The sequence below is a fragment of the Suricata suricatta genome, chromosome 8 (assembly GCF_006229205.1).
Source record: "Suricata suricatta isolate VVHF042 chromosome 8, meerkat_22Aug2017_6uvM2_HiC, whole genome shotgun sequence".
In the NCBI taxonomy this organism is placed as follows: Eukaryota; Metazoa; Chordata; class Mammalia; order Carnivora; family Herpestidae; genus Suricata; species Suricata suricatta.
Genome location: NC_043707.1, coordinates 90710134 through 90723246, shown reverse-complemented (window position 1 = coordinate 90723246; position 13113 = coordinate 90710134). Strand labels below are relative to the sequence as shown.

The window sequence follows — 13113 nt, the reverse complement described above, 5'->3', positions numbered from 1 at the left end:
AAGTTCACAGTAACACATGGAGTGCTAAGGGAAATACAAAAAGGAAAAAAGGAGGAAATAGGGTCTCAATTCCCAGAAAGCTCATAAACTAACTTCTTTTTTCTCACAGTTCACTTTTTAGGTTGATTAAGCGTCAGTGTGAACGATGCCTGCACTGTATTTTAAAAAGCTCATTCTCAATGGTGACTTCCAGTTACGTCATACATAACTAGTAGTGATTTAGTTGTCCTCAGTACCAGCGGGTATTGTCACGTGCTGGATGGACTCATAAAAAAGGCAAGAATATTCTGTAGTCCCTGTTAAGGGAAGTGGGAGATCATGAAAGACCACAGTCTGGGTTTCTTGGGAATGGTTCTTTGGGTAACATATGATCTCTTGTGTCCAAAGGTCTGGGTCTTGGTCCTGGCTCTGTCATTTTATAGCTGTGTGACTTCAGCCAAATACTTAACCTCTCTGTGTCTCATTTCCTTATCTCTAAAATGAGGGTAATTATAGGGTCTAACTCATGGGATTGTTTTCAAGATTAAGAAGTTAATGGGTACAATGCACTTAGAATGGTGTCTGGCAGTTTATAAATGCTCAAAAAGTATTGGCTATAATCATCACTTTCCAGGTAATGGAGAAAATGGTGGCACCAAAAGAATACTAGTATTTCGTTTTCTTGTATTATAAAAAATATCAAATCCTTTTTTAATGTAGAGTCCTGAAATGTGCCCAGGTCTTTGCCCAGATCTTTGTGGCCAATGCCACAATCACTTAGAGTGCCCCTAAATCCCAAGCTGCTCATTCAGAAATGGGAAACTGGCCACAGGGTCTGTGCACAGGGTCTACACTAAACTCATTTGTTCTGAGAGCTTCACACCAGTCCAGGGCCCAGTGGGACAGAAAGAGCACTGCACTCAGAGTCCAGGTCCTGGCTTTGACTTTTGTTGGCTGGGATAGGTCTGGAATAAGTCTTTAATTCCTCTGAACTGCAGTTTACCCATCTTGATTACACACAAGCAATAGTTAGGCAGGGATGCCTGGGTGGCTCAATAGGTTAAGCATCAGACTGGTGCAGGTCATTATCTCATGATTCATGATTTCAAGCCCAGTGTCAGGCTCTGTGCTGATAGCTTGGAGCCTGGAGCCTGCTTCAGATTCTGTGTCTCCCTCTCTCTCTGCCCCTCCCTCACTCTCAATCTGTCTCTCTCTCAAAAATAAATAAACATCAAAAAATTAAAAAAAAAAAAAGAATGCCTCTGAAGGGGTGCCTGGGTGGCTCAGTTGGTTGAATGTCCGACTTCGGCTCAGGTCATGATTTCACAGTTCATGAGTTCCAGCCCCACATCAGGTTCTGTGCAGATAGCTCTGAGCCTGGAGCCTGCTTCAGATCCTTTGTCTCCCTTTCTCTCTGCCTCTCCCCCACTCATGCTCTCATTTTCTCTCTCTCTCTCAAAAATTAATAAACATTAAAACAATTTTTAGGGCGCCTGGGTGGCTCAGTCGGTTAAGCCTCTGACTTCGGGTCAGGTCAGATCTCACGTTTGTGGGTTCAAGTCCCGCATCAGGCTCTGTGCTGACCGCTAGCTCAGAGCCTGGAGCCTGCTTCCATTCTGTGTCTCCTTCTCTCTCTGCCCCTCCCCATCTCATGCTCTAACTCTCTCTGTATCAAAAATAAATAAAACATTAAAAAAAATTTTAACAATTTTTAAAAAGAATGCCTTTGATGAGGCAGTAATAATGATTAACTTAATTAAATATTGGCCCATGAGTACCTATCTTTAATATTCCATATGACAAAATGGAAAATACCTAGAGGTGCTGACTGCTGAAATACTATGGTTGTTGCAAAGAAAAGCATTTGAGTTGTGAACTGAACTAGCCACTTTTTTACTTAAAAAAAATGACTGAGAAAGACAAATAGCATATGATTTCACTCATATGTGGAATCTAATAAAACAAATGAATAAACAAAGAAACAGAAAGCAGACTCAGACCTATAAATACAGAGAACTGACTGATGGTTGTGGGGGGTAGGGTGAAAAACAGGTGAAGGGGAGAGGGAGATACAGGCTTCCACTTATGGAATGAGTAAGTCACAGGAATAAAAGGCACAGCATAGGGAATATAGTCAATGGTCCTGTAACCGTGTTGTATGGAGACGGATGGTAGCCGTACTTGCACTCGTGAGCATAGTATAACATATAGAGAAGCTGAATCACTACGTTGTATACCTGAAACTAATATAACATTGTGTGTCAACTATACTAAAAAAAATGATTGACAAACTATGGTTAGTTATTTTTGAGTATTCTTGAAAATGAACAAAATGAGCCTGCCACTTCCAATATATAGGAGATGGTATTAGCCAATAATAAAATTTGAGCTTCTAAGCAAAAATTAAAATTTTGGAAAACTTTTAGCACCCCTATGAGCGTGATAGCTTTCCGGTTTTGACTGATGAGATTGATGGTGATATTAACAAAAATGATTTTTCTCTACTGTGTAATTCAATGTGTTCACATTTGGAAAATCTACATAACTCATTGAACCAATGTTTTCCAAATGGGCAATTCATGTGTTACAAATCTGCACGTGGCTAAAAGATCTTTAAAGTGCAGGATAAACTGATCCATTTTAACATAACAGATTATGAAAAGTTCACTGATAGGGCTTTAGATTCACATTGCAGCTAACCTTTAAGAAACTACTACTTGTCACATTTTGGTGTAGTATCACAGAAGAATATTCTAAACTATCTGAAAAGGCTAGTGAAATACCCTCCCCTTACCAGCTGTGTAAAGCCACATTTTCTTCTTGTACATCGACCAAAACAACCTATCTGAACAAATTGAATGCAGAAAGAGGAGAATCCAGTTGTCTGCTCTTCAGCCAAATAGATTCACAACAATAGAAAACAGTGCCATCCTTCTCACTATTTATGTGTGTAAAATACAGTTATTTCTTACTGAAATATATTATTCATGTTAGTAATTAATGAGATTAGTTTTTATTTTTCAATAAATTAGTAAGGAAATGTTTTTAAATTTTCTCTTTGGGATTCTCAATATTTTAGGGTATTTAAGGGTCTCGAAACCAAAAGGTTTGAGAACTAAGAACAAAAAATTAGAACATTGAATTAAAAAATTTTTTTTTGTTTTTATTTATTTTTGATAGAGAGTGAGACAGAGCATAAGCGGGGGGAGAGGGGGCAGAGAGAGAGGGAGACACAGAATCCAAAGCAGGCTCCAGGCTCTGAGCTGTCAGCACAGAGCCCAATGCAGGACTCAAACCCACAAGCCATGAGATCATGACCTGAGCCGAAATCAGACACTTAACCGACTGAGCCACCCAGGTGCCCCAGAACATCTAATTTTTTTAAGACTATTTTTTAGAGCAGTTTTAGGTTCACAGCAAAATTAAGAGTGCGATACAGAGATTTTCTGTATATCCCCTGCTGCCACACATGCATAGCCTCCCCCATTATCAACATCCCACAACAGAAGAGCTCTTACAGATCCTTACAGAAGTTCATCTGATAACTGATGAACACATCATAACCACCTAAAGCCCATAGTCTATATTACAGCTCACTCTTGGTATTGTACATTCTGTTGGTTGTAATGACATGTACTCACCATTACAGAGTATCCTGTGAATCCTCTATGTTCTGCTTATTCATTCATCCCCTGCCTGTCCTCCCAACCCCCTGCCTGGCAGCCACTGATTTTTCTACTATCTCCATGGTTTAACTTTTTCCAGAGTGTCATACAGTTGAAATTATACAACATGTAGCTTTTTCAGGTTGGCTTTTTTCACTTAATAATATGCATTTAAGTTTCCTTCCTGTCTTTTCATGGCTTGATAGTTCTTTTTTTTTTTAGTGCTGAATAATATTCCATTACCTAGATGTATGACAGTTTATTCATTCACCCACTGAAGGACATCTTAGTTTCTTCAAGGTTTTGGCAGTTATAAATAAGTCTACAAACATCTGTGTGCAGGCTTTTATGTGAATATTAAGTTTTTATCACCCTGGGGTAAATACCAAGGAGTGAGATTGCTGGACCAAATGGTAAGAAAATGTTCAGTTTTGTAAGAAACTTCCAGAATGGCTATACCATTTGCATTGCCACTGGCAGTGAGTGAGAGTTCCTGTTGCTTCACATCTTAACCAACATTTGGTGTTGTCAGTGTTCTGAATTTTGGCCATTCTAATAGGTATACAGTGGTATCTTGTTTTAATTTGCATTTCCCTGATGGCATCTGATGTGGAGTATTTTTTCATATGCTTAATTGCCATTTTTATATCTTTGATGAGGTTAACTGTTGTCTTGGACTGTTTTTATTTATTTATTTATTTTTATAATAGTTTATTGTCAAATTGGTTTCCATATAACACAAGTGCCTCTCCCCACAAATGCCCCCCCATGACCATCACCCCCTTCCCGCCTCCCCCTCCCCCTTCAACCCTTGGTTCGTTCTCAGCATTCAATAGTCTCTCATGGTTTGTGTCCCTCTCTCTCCCCAACTCTCTTTCCCCCTTCCTCTCCCCATGGCCCTCTGTTAGGTTTCTCTTGTTACACCTGTGAGTGAAAACATATGGTATCTGTCCTTCTCCACCTGACTTATTTTGCTTAGCATGACACCCTCGAGGTCCATCCACTTTGCTACAAATGTCCAGATTTCATTCTTTCTCATTGCCATGTAGTACTCCATTGTGTATATATACCACATTTTCTTGATCCATTCATCAGGTGATGGACATTTAGGCTCTTTCCATGATTTGGCTATTGTAGAAAGCGCTGCTATGAACATTGGGGTACATGTGCTCCTATGCATCAGCATTTCTGTATCCCTTGGGTAAATCCCTAGCAGTGCTATTGCTGGGTCATAGGGGAGTTCTATGGATAGTTTTTTGAGGAACCTCCACACTGTTTTCCAGAGCAGCTGTACCAGTTTACATTCCCACCAACAGCAAATCAGATTTTTGCTTTCTCATTGAGTTTTTAAGAATTTTGGGGGTTCCTGGGTGGCTCAGTCATTGAAGCATCTGACTTCGGCTCAGGTCATGATCTCATGGGTTGTGGGTTTAAGCCTCACGTCAGGCTCTATACTGACAGCTCGGAGCCTGGAGCCTGCTTAAGATTCCGTGTCTCCCTTTCTCTTGGCCCCTCCCCTGCTCTTGCTTGCTCACTCTCTCTCTCTCAAAAATAAATAGTAAAAAATTTTAAAGAGTTCTTTATATATTTTGGACATTTCTTTATCAGATGTTTCTTTGGCAAATATTTTCTCCCATATTGTTGCTTGTCTTCTCATTCTCTTGGCCTTGTCTTCTGAAGAGCACAAGTTTTTTACCTTTAATGAAGTCCAGCGTATCAATTACTCTTTTCATGGATCATATCTTCCAGGTAGTATCTAAAAAGTCATTAAGGTATTCAAGATCATCTAGATTTTCTCTTAAGTTGTCTTTCAAGAGTTTTATAATTTTGCATTTCACATTTGGGTCTGTTATCCATTTTGAGTTAATTTTTGTGAAAGGTGTATGATCTGTGTCTAGACTTTTTTTTTTTTTGCATGTGGATATAGTTATTCTAGCACTATTTGTTGAAAAGATTCTCTTTGTTCCTTTGTATTGCCTTTACTTTTTTTGTCAAAGATCAGTTGACTATATTTATGTGTGTCTATTTCTGGGCTCTCTGTTCTGTTTCATTGATCTATTAGTCCATTCTTTCACACTGTCTTGATTACTGTTGCTTTATATCAAGACTTGAACTTGGGTAGCATCCGTCTTCCAACTTTGATCTTCTCCTTCAATATGATTCTGGCTATTCTAGATCTTTAGCCTCTCCATGTAAACTTTAGAACCAGTTTGTCCATATCTATAAAATATCTTGCTGGGATTCTTATTGTAATTGCATGGAATCAATAATTTGATTTACCTCTACTTACTGTCTGTGGGATCTCAAACAACTTTCTTACCCTGTCTGTACCTTAGGTTTCTGATGTGTGAGATGAGAATAACAATAGTAGACACATGCTATAGGAGTAAATACCCTTTCAGTGTTAACTATTATCACTATATTATTGTATCATCATTGTTGGTGTTCTTCTCATTATCATCATTACTGCCCGTCCACCAGTGGGAGACACAGTAACACAGAGCTAGAGGGTAGAGTCAGCAGAATGGGAATATTTTTCTCTCTCAAGCCAGATTATACCCCACCTGCTACTGGCCAGTCTGCCAATATGTGTGACTAAAGAAGAAGGGAAAGAAGGATGACACAGCTCAAGCACACATTGGCAGAGGAAGCCACTGAATTATGAATAACCAGGGATAATTGTGGAAGCCCGATTGCTTTGTCTGGCATCAGGCCCAGTTCATACCTGCTGCCTGCCCTCCAGTGCTTCTCCATCTCCTTCATATGGAAACGTAAACTGCTCAGGAGGAGCAGCCCACATGGCCCGTTAATAGATCATGAAGCCAAAGTCTAGGGAGGTGAGGTGCCTGCCCGACACAGACAGATTTACAGGTGTTCTATGCACCAGGCTTCTGCACGGAGTTACCCAGGTGATGTCTGAAAGGAATGACTGGGTCAGAGCCACACTGAGCTTTGGGAGTAGAGAAGAGAATGGATCCCCTAGTGTGGTCCATGAGGCTGTTACAGAAGGGTCCAGCTGGTTCTAGAAAGAGAATGGATCATAGCCAGGGGCTTGTTAACAACCAGACTGATAGTAATGATACAGACATGCGTTTTTATTTTATTTCATTCCAGTCACAAAATGCTTTCATGTTGTTTTGGCCAAATGTTGTTCTGATGCTTCTAGTCTTTGCCAAACTGAGGACCAGACCATTTGCTTGTTCTATGTGAGCAGCTGCAGATGGCAAACAAATTTAAGCATTACTCTTTATCAGTAAAAAGTTAAAACCAAATTCCCTGTTTGTGGCAAGTCTCCTTTGTTCTGTAAGCACAAAGATTCGTTTACATTTCTTTTGTTCTCTCTGGACCTATACTGCATAGGCCAGCTGCTCCACTGATTTCAAGATGCGCTGTAATCCTTTTTGTTTTTAGGTAGATATTTTATAGAGTTTCATGGACAAATTAGCCACTCTTCCCTATTAATTATTAGTTCTGTGATCTCGGACAGGTGATTTCACCCCTCAGGTGTCCTTTGCTGTAAAATCTGCTAGACTTGGCCAGGCACCAATCAGTTGGATGCATAATCACCCCTTACTTTTAGGAATAAGATATTTGTAAGAAAAAGAAAAGAAAAATATAGCTAATAAAATAACAGAAACTCACATGCTGCTTGATCTGTGCCAGACTCTTGTCAAAGCACTTGCTATATATTAATTCACCTAATCCTTGAAATCACCCCATAAGGAAAAGACAACTAGAATACTAGTTTCACAGGTAAGAAAACTGAGACACAGAGAGGCTAAGTAAGTTGCCCAAGACCACACAGCTGATAAGTAGCAGAACCAGGATGTGAATTCAAGCATTCTGGCTCCAGAGTCTATGACGGTTGATTTTATGCATTAGATCAGCCCTCACTAATTTGTTTTCAATAAATTTAAGTGCTCTTCACAGGGTAATTGAAAAACTATCTTCCGTTATGGAACTGTCTGGTTCTTGCCTAATTTATGTCCTAGAAGAAAAAACTTAAAGCTCTGGGTGCCTGTGCTTATGGTATCACGTAAAGTAATCGGAGTTTGAAGCCAAAGACATAGTTTAAAGTGCCAGCTCACTTTTTTATATGATATGTTATGTGGGCTTGGCCCTAAAGCTCACTGGGCTTTGGCTGCAACCACTTGTCTGGGAAAATGAAAGAGGAGAAGTGACTGGTGTTTGACTAGAACTCAGCAGGTAATGTTAACCCTTGAGGCATGCACCCAGCAGCTGTCACCCAGGCCTCGAGGGAGTGTGACTTAGTGTTGGGTAGCTTCAATATGAAAAGAAGGTAGAAATCTGGGAGGGAAGAGCCAGGTTTACCTAGGTGATGACACCTCTTGTCACTCTGGAGATCCCCTCCAACTCAAGGCTGGACTCACTTTATTGGAAGGACAGGAAAAAGGCCCTCAGGGAGAAGGGCTTGCCAGGGAATAGGCAGGGGAGCCTGGTGTGAGGTCAGGTGAGTTACCTGGCTGCTGGTGGGAAACCAGAACGATGAATAAAGCTTAGACCCATTACCTAGACAATCCTGGTGGGTCTTAAGAGCATGTGGGTGTGGGTGTATCCCTAGCTTGCTCTATTTTAGGGAAGAAATTCGAATTCTGTCCCCACCCCCCAATGGGGCTCAAGCTGCTAAAGCTGTCTGGTGGGATGGAAAGAGCTAAGTTTTGGAGCCAGAGAGATCTGGATCAGACCTCAGTTCAGCCATGCCACCTCGAGCAAGTCACTTAACGTCTCTGATCCTAGGTCTCCTCATAAAGCAATTATAACAGTCCCTCCCATGTGGGGCTAATGAGCAGGTGAATACCAAGTAAAGCCCCTGGCATACTGTAGGATTCTAAATAGTCTATCTGTTCTCACCACTGTATTGGCCTGGGGACAATGTGCAGCTCACTGCAAGACCATGAGGCCAATCAGTGCATCTCTGAGATGTGATTTTCTCATCATGATAATTAATGCTTCTTTCCTACCTTGCCAGATTGTTAGAGGAGAACACGAGATTGAGCAACCTGCAAAGCATTATACAAAAATCGTTATTATGAAAAGGATGGCAATAACAACGATGAACATTTGAGGGCTTACTTTTTTGCCCAACCCTAGTTTAAGTGCTTCCCATGTATCACCCAATTTAATTTTAATGTCCTAACAATTCTGCCTGATTTATTATTCCTGGGTTTTTTAGTTAAACTGAGGTACCCAAAGGTTAAGGAACTTGCCCAAGTTCACCCAGATAAATGGGCACAGACCCAGAATTCAAACTCAATCAATTGAATTTCTGAACCTGCCCAATGGAGGCTTAGTCACTATGCTAATAATGGCATTCTTATTTCTATGTTTTTTTTTTCTACAGAGGGTGCATAGTTAGCTATTTTCTAGGTAGGAGATGGGACTGTGAAGCCATGACGGCAGCACCATAAAGCCACCTGTTAGTTAGTCTCTCTATTCTCTACTCATAACGCAAACATCTTAGGAATACATGTGCTTATATCTATGAACAAAAACATTCACAGATTGAGTGTATATGTATAGAGATTATAGAAACAATTTCAGAGATAAAGATCAGAATATAAACATAAAGAAGCAAGGCATTAGCAAAATAATTCATGGGCTCATGATTCTTTTGTGAAGGATAATTATTCATTGGTTTAAGTGGGATGAAAAATGTCATTATGGTAACACAGTGAGTGATAGTCATACTTAATCTGTTTTGTAACACTCACATATGATAAATGTCATTCACACGTGTGGCGTACCGTTGTGGGGCTGCCTAGACTTTGAGATCTCTCCCCAGTCTTTTTGTGAAAAATTAAGGTGAATAATGAGTCATTTATTTGGGGCATTTATGAAAGCATTTGATAGGAATTTGGGTACTTAAGTTAGCCCCTTAGATATCTCCAAAAAAGGTTATTTTTCAACAGAGTTCCATTAAATTCAGCAAATCTACTATGCTCTGCCTGTGCTGTCTCATACAGTAGCTACCAGCCACAGGTGGCCATTTACATTTAATCTAAAAATTCAGTTCCTCAGTTGCTCTAGTTACATATCATGTAGGGTATTTTGGATTCTGCAAGTAATATCAATATGAGGTTTAAAATATAGTATTGAAGAATAAGCTTAAATAAAATTTATTTCATAATTAAAATGTTTCATGTAATAAATCTCTAAAGAAGCCAAACACAGAGTGTACATACAGTATGATTCTATTTGTATGAAATTCTAGAATGGACAAAATTATGATGATAGAAATCAGAACTGCATTTGCCTAGAATAGAGGCAGGGGTGCAGGTGAAAGCAAGGATTGACTACAAAAGATCTTAGGGGTCCTTTCTGGGATGTTCATGATGCTCTCTCTTGGTAAGGGTATTAGTTACATGGATATATGCATTTGTCAATACTTATGGAAATGTATAACTTTAGACTGGTACATTTCCTAAAATGTAAATTATGTCTCAATTAGAAGTTAAATCTATAAAATTATCTATTGTAACAAGTTAATGGTCGATATGAGTAACATTAGGGAAGTATTCATTGCCTCATTATTTTGTCTGCCAGCGACCTGGCTGGCCTTCAGAACCCTTATATCATCACTGGCAGGAAGATTCAGCATCCTTCCTGGTCTTGTGCCCTGTGGATATAAATATGTGCTCCTACTTTTCCAGATTTTCATGCTTTTTTATCAAAAGGAGACAAATGGAAAGAATCTTTGCCAGAATGTTAAGAATGATGCCATTTGGGGGGTGGGGAGATTTGAGGTGAATTTTGCTGCTTTTTCTTGTTCACTGTACTGTTGGAGTCTGTTACAAGGCACATGTATATTACTATACTTTGAAAGATGAAATCTCATTCTGTCTTGGCTTAGGAAGTACATCTACTTATCCATGAGTCACTATATAGTCATTTGAAAACTCTGGGTTTTAAACGATGGTTAGTATCACATTTCCTTGTAAGCAGCAGACTCCGTGGATGATTGTGTTGTAGTCGCGGGGCTGAAGTAAATGTAAAATTTCATGCCTTGTCTGTCTCCACTCTGCCTCTCCTGTTCAGTTTCTCTCTGGTCCTGGGGCACATGGGAGTAGATTTGGGTGGGATGCCCATTGGCTGTCTGCCACTCTCACCTGCCTCTTTCACCCTATCCTCCCAGATTCTTACCTGACCCTGGATGAACCGATGAATAACATCACCACGTCCCTGGGCCAGACAGCTGAACTGCACTGCAAAGTCTCTGGGAATCCACCTCCCACCATCCGCTGGTTCAAAAATGATGCACCTGTGGTCCAGGAGCCCCGGAGGATCTCCTTTCGGGCAACCAGTTATGGCTCTAGACTGCGGATTAGAAACCTTGACACCACAGATACAGGCTACTTCCAGTGCGTGGCAACAAATGGCAAGAAGGTGGTTTCTACCACCGGAGTCTTGTTCGTCAAGTTTGGTAAGCCACCTCCTGCTGGGGATGGCATTTGGCCCTCAGCCTCCCTGGGGGTGAGGAGGGAGGGAACGGGTGCACACTGACAATGTCCTATGTGCCTGGCAGCCTGAAAGCTGGTAGTACCATGCATCCATTTTGCACGGAGACCAAGGCTCAGTAATTAAGTACCATGTGCACACTTACCCAGCTGGTAAATAGCAGAGCAGGAGTGGAGTCCTGATCTGTCTGACCCCACAGCCCTGCTCTAAACCACTGTGCCAGTGGGAGAGAAGATGGGAAGGTCTACACATGTATGCCCATTCTCTGTCCAGCTGCCATCAAAGACCCCTGCTGTCCCAGTCCATATGATCCTGTAATCACTCAGCCTCCCCATGCAGCATGAGGATGCCTACTCTAGTGACTCAACAAATGTTAGCACTTGTCTTAGCGTTTTCCAGGCCCTGAACTGTGTGGGGTATAGACAGGTTCTCACTGGTATGTTTTTTCTTTTTCTTTTTTTTTTTTTTTGTCGAGGTGGTTGTGGGGAACTGAAACAAAATAATAAATCCCAGAAAAATAAATATCACCTCGGGGTGGTTGAGAACTTTAATCTGGAATGATTTGACTGTACCCGCGCTCACCCTCCAATAACCCAGACTGACTGTTTCTTTTGCTTTCCTTTCCTTTCTCCAGGCCCCCCTCCCACCGCAAGCCCAGGATCATCGTAAGTACATTTATCTCCCTTCTCATCACTTCGAAGTGTTTCTCCAGAGGTTTTTAGGGCAAAGGCAATGTTGTCCTCTGCTTGGGCCAAAACACTCTTCCAGATTTCATTCCATTTTGCCCTACCCTCATTCCATTTTGCTTTTTCTCTGATATGAAGATTCACAAGAGACCAGCACAGGCAGTAACCTCAAGTGTGGTCATGTTGATTCTGAACATGTTGATGAAAGCAAAAATCTACTTACATTTTCTATTTTAAAAGTAATCTAACATTTAGTTACAACAGTGGATTTGGTGAAATCAAACAAAAAATGATACCATGCTAGCTTAGGCCTTTGGCCTGAAAAGCTCTCTTCTGTGTTGCTGATAGTATTGCTCTAGTTATCCAACAGGCCACTAGTCAGGTGATCACTTTATTTTTATTCCCTTGGAAGAACCCAGTGGGAAAGGTTCTGATTCATATAGGAGAAGAAAGCCCTGTGCCAGGATTGAGAGTTACATGGAAGTTTGATTCGTTTTGAGTTCTTTGTTACTGAAATCTAAAGATGTCATTCCTTAAACTGATGCTATTCTTGATGCACTTGACCTTTCCTCTGGCTATGGTGTTCTTTTCTTTACCATAGGAGTGTCCCGTTGGGGCGTTTTTCTGTATATTTTTATTTGGGGAGAAAGAGCCATTTATTAAAACCCTTGCTCTGTAAGAAAATATCGTCCATATTTTGTACACTTCCAAATAAAATTTATTGGGGCTCTACCACGAGCCCCAATAGTCAGAATGACTGACCTAGACTATACCCACAGCAGATATAAGAGCCACTTAATTTGCTCTAATCCCCTCTGTGCCACTTAATTACAGTGTGGGATATTTTAATATATTTGTGTGTGCCTGGAGGCCCAGTGGCCCACAATCCCATTAATAAAACAGGTAATGGGTAAAAATAAACATTGGCCTTCAGCCACACTGTTCTGCTATTTCATCAGCCAATTAAAGGCAACTGTAAAAGAGCCTTTAAAATCACCCAAGTGCTAATTGCATTCTACTCGTCTAGGTAGAAAATACTGATTGATCTTAAAGCAGGTCAGAAATTTGGTTGCTCTGCTTTGCATTCTTGAAGTTCATCTTTTTTTTTTTTTTTTAAAGATCTCACTATTGGTTGATATGTGGAATCCTTTTGAAATCTTATTTACACAAAGATTAAAACTTTTGTTACTTGCTATAAAAATGCTCCCCCCGCACCCAGTGCCTTATTTGTTGCTGTTAATCTGTATTTCAAATGTGGCAGATAATCTGCATCCAAGTTTGATGAATGCAGTCACTAATCTGCCTTT

The 13113-nt window shown here is 40.5% G+C and overlaps 1 protein-coding gene across 1 annotated transcript in view; it reads left to right on the top strand.

Annotated features, from left to right (window-relative positions):
- LOC115299624 (inactive tyrosine-protein kinase transmembrane receptor ROR1-like) overlaps positions 1-13113 on the top strand; it is a 116848-nt gene that overhangs the window by 31399 nt on the left and 72336 nt on the right. Inside the window, exons 2-3 of the mRNA XM_029949049.1 lie at positions 10798-11085; positions 11755-11785. Coding sequence (XP_029804909.1) covers positions 10824-11085; positions 11755-11785 — 293 coding nt within the window. The 5' untranslated portion in view covers positions 10798-10823. The remainder of the gene's footprint in view (positions 1-10797; positions 11086-11754; positions 11786-13113) is intronic.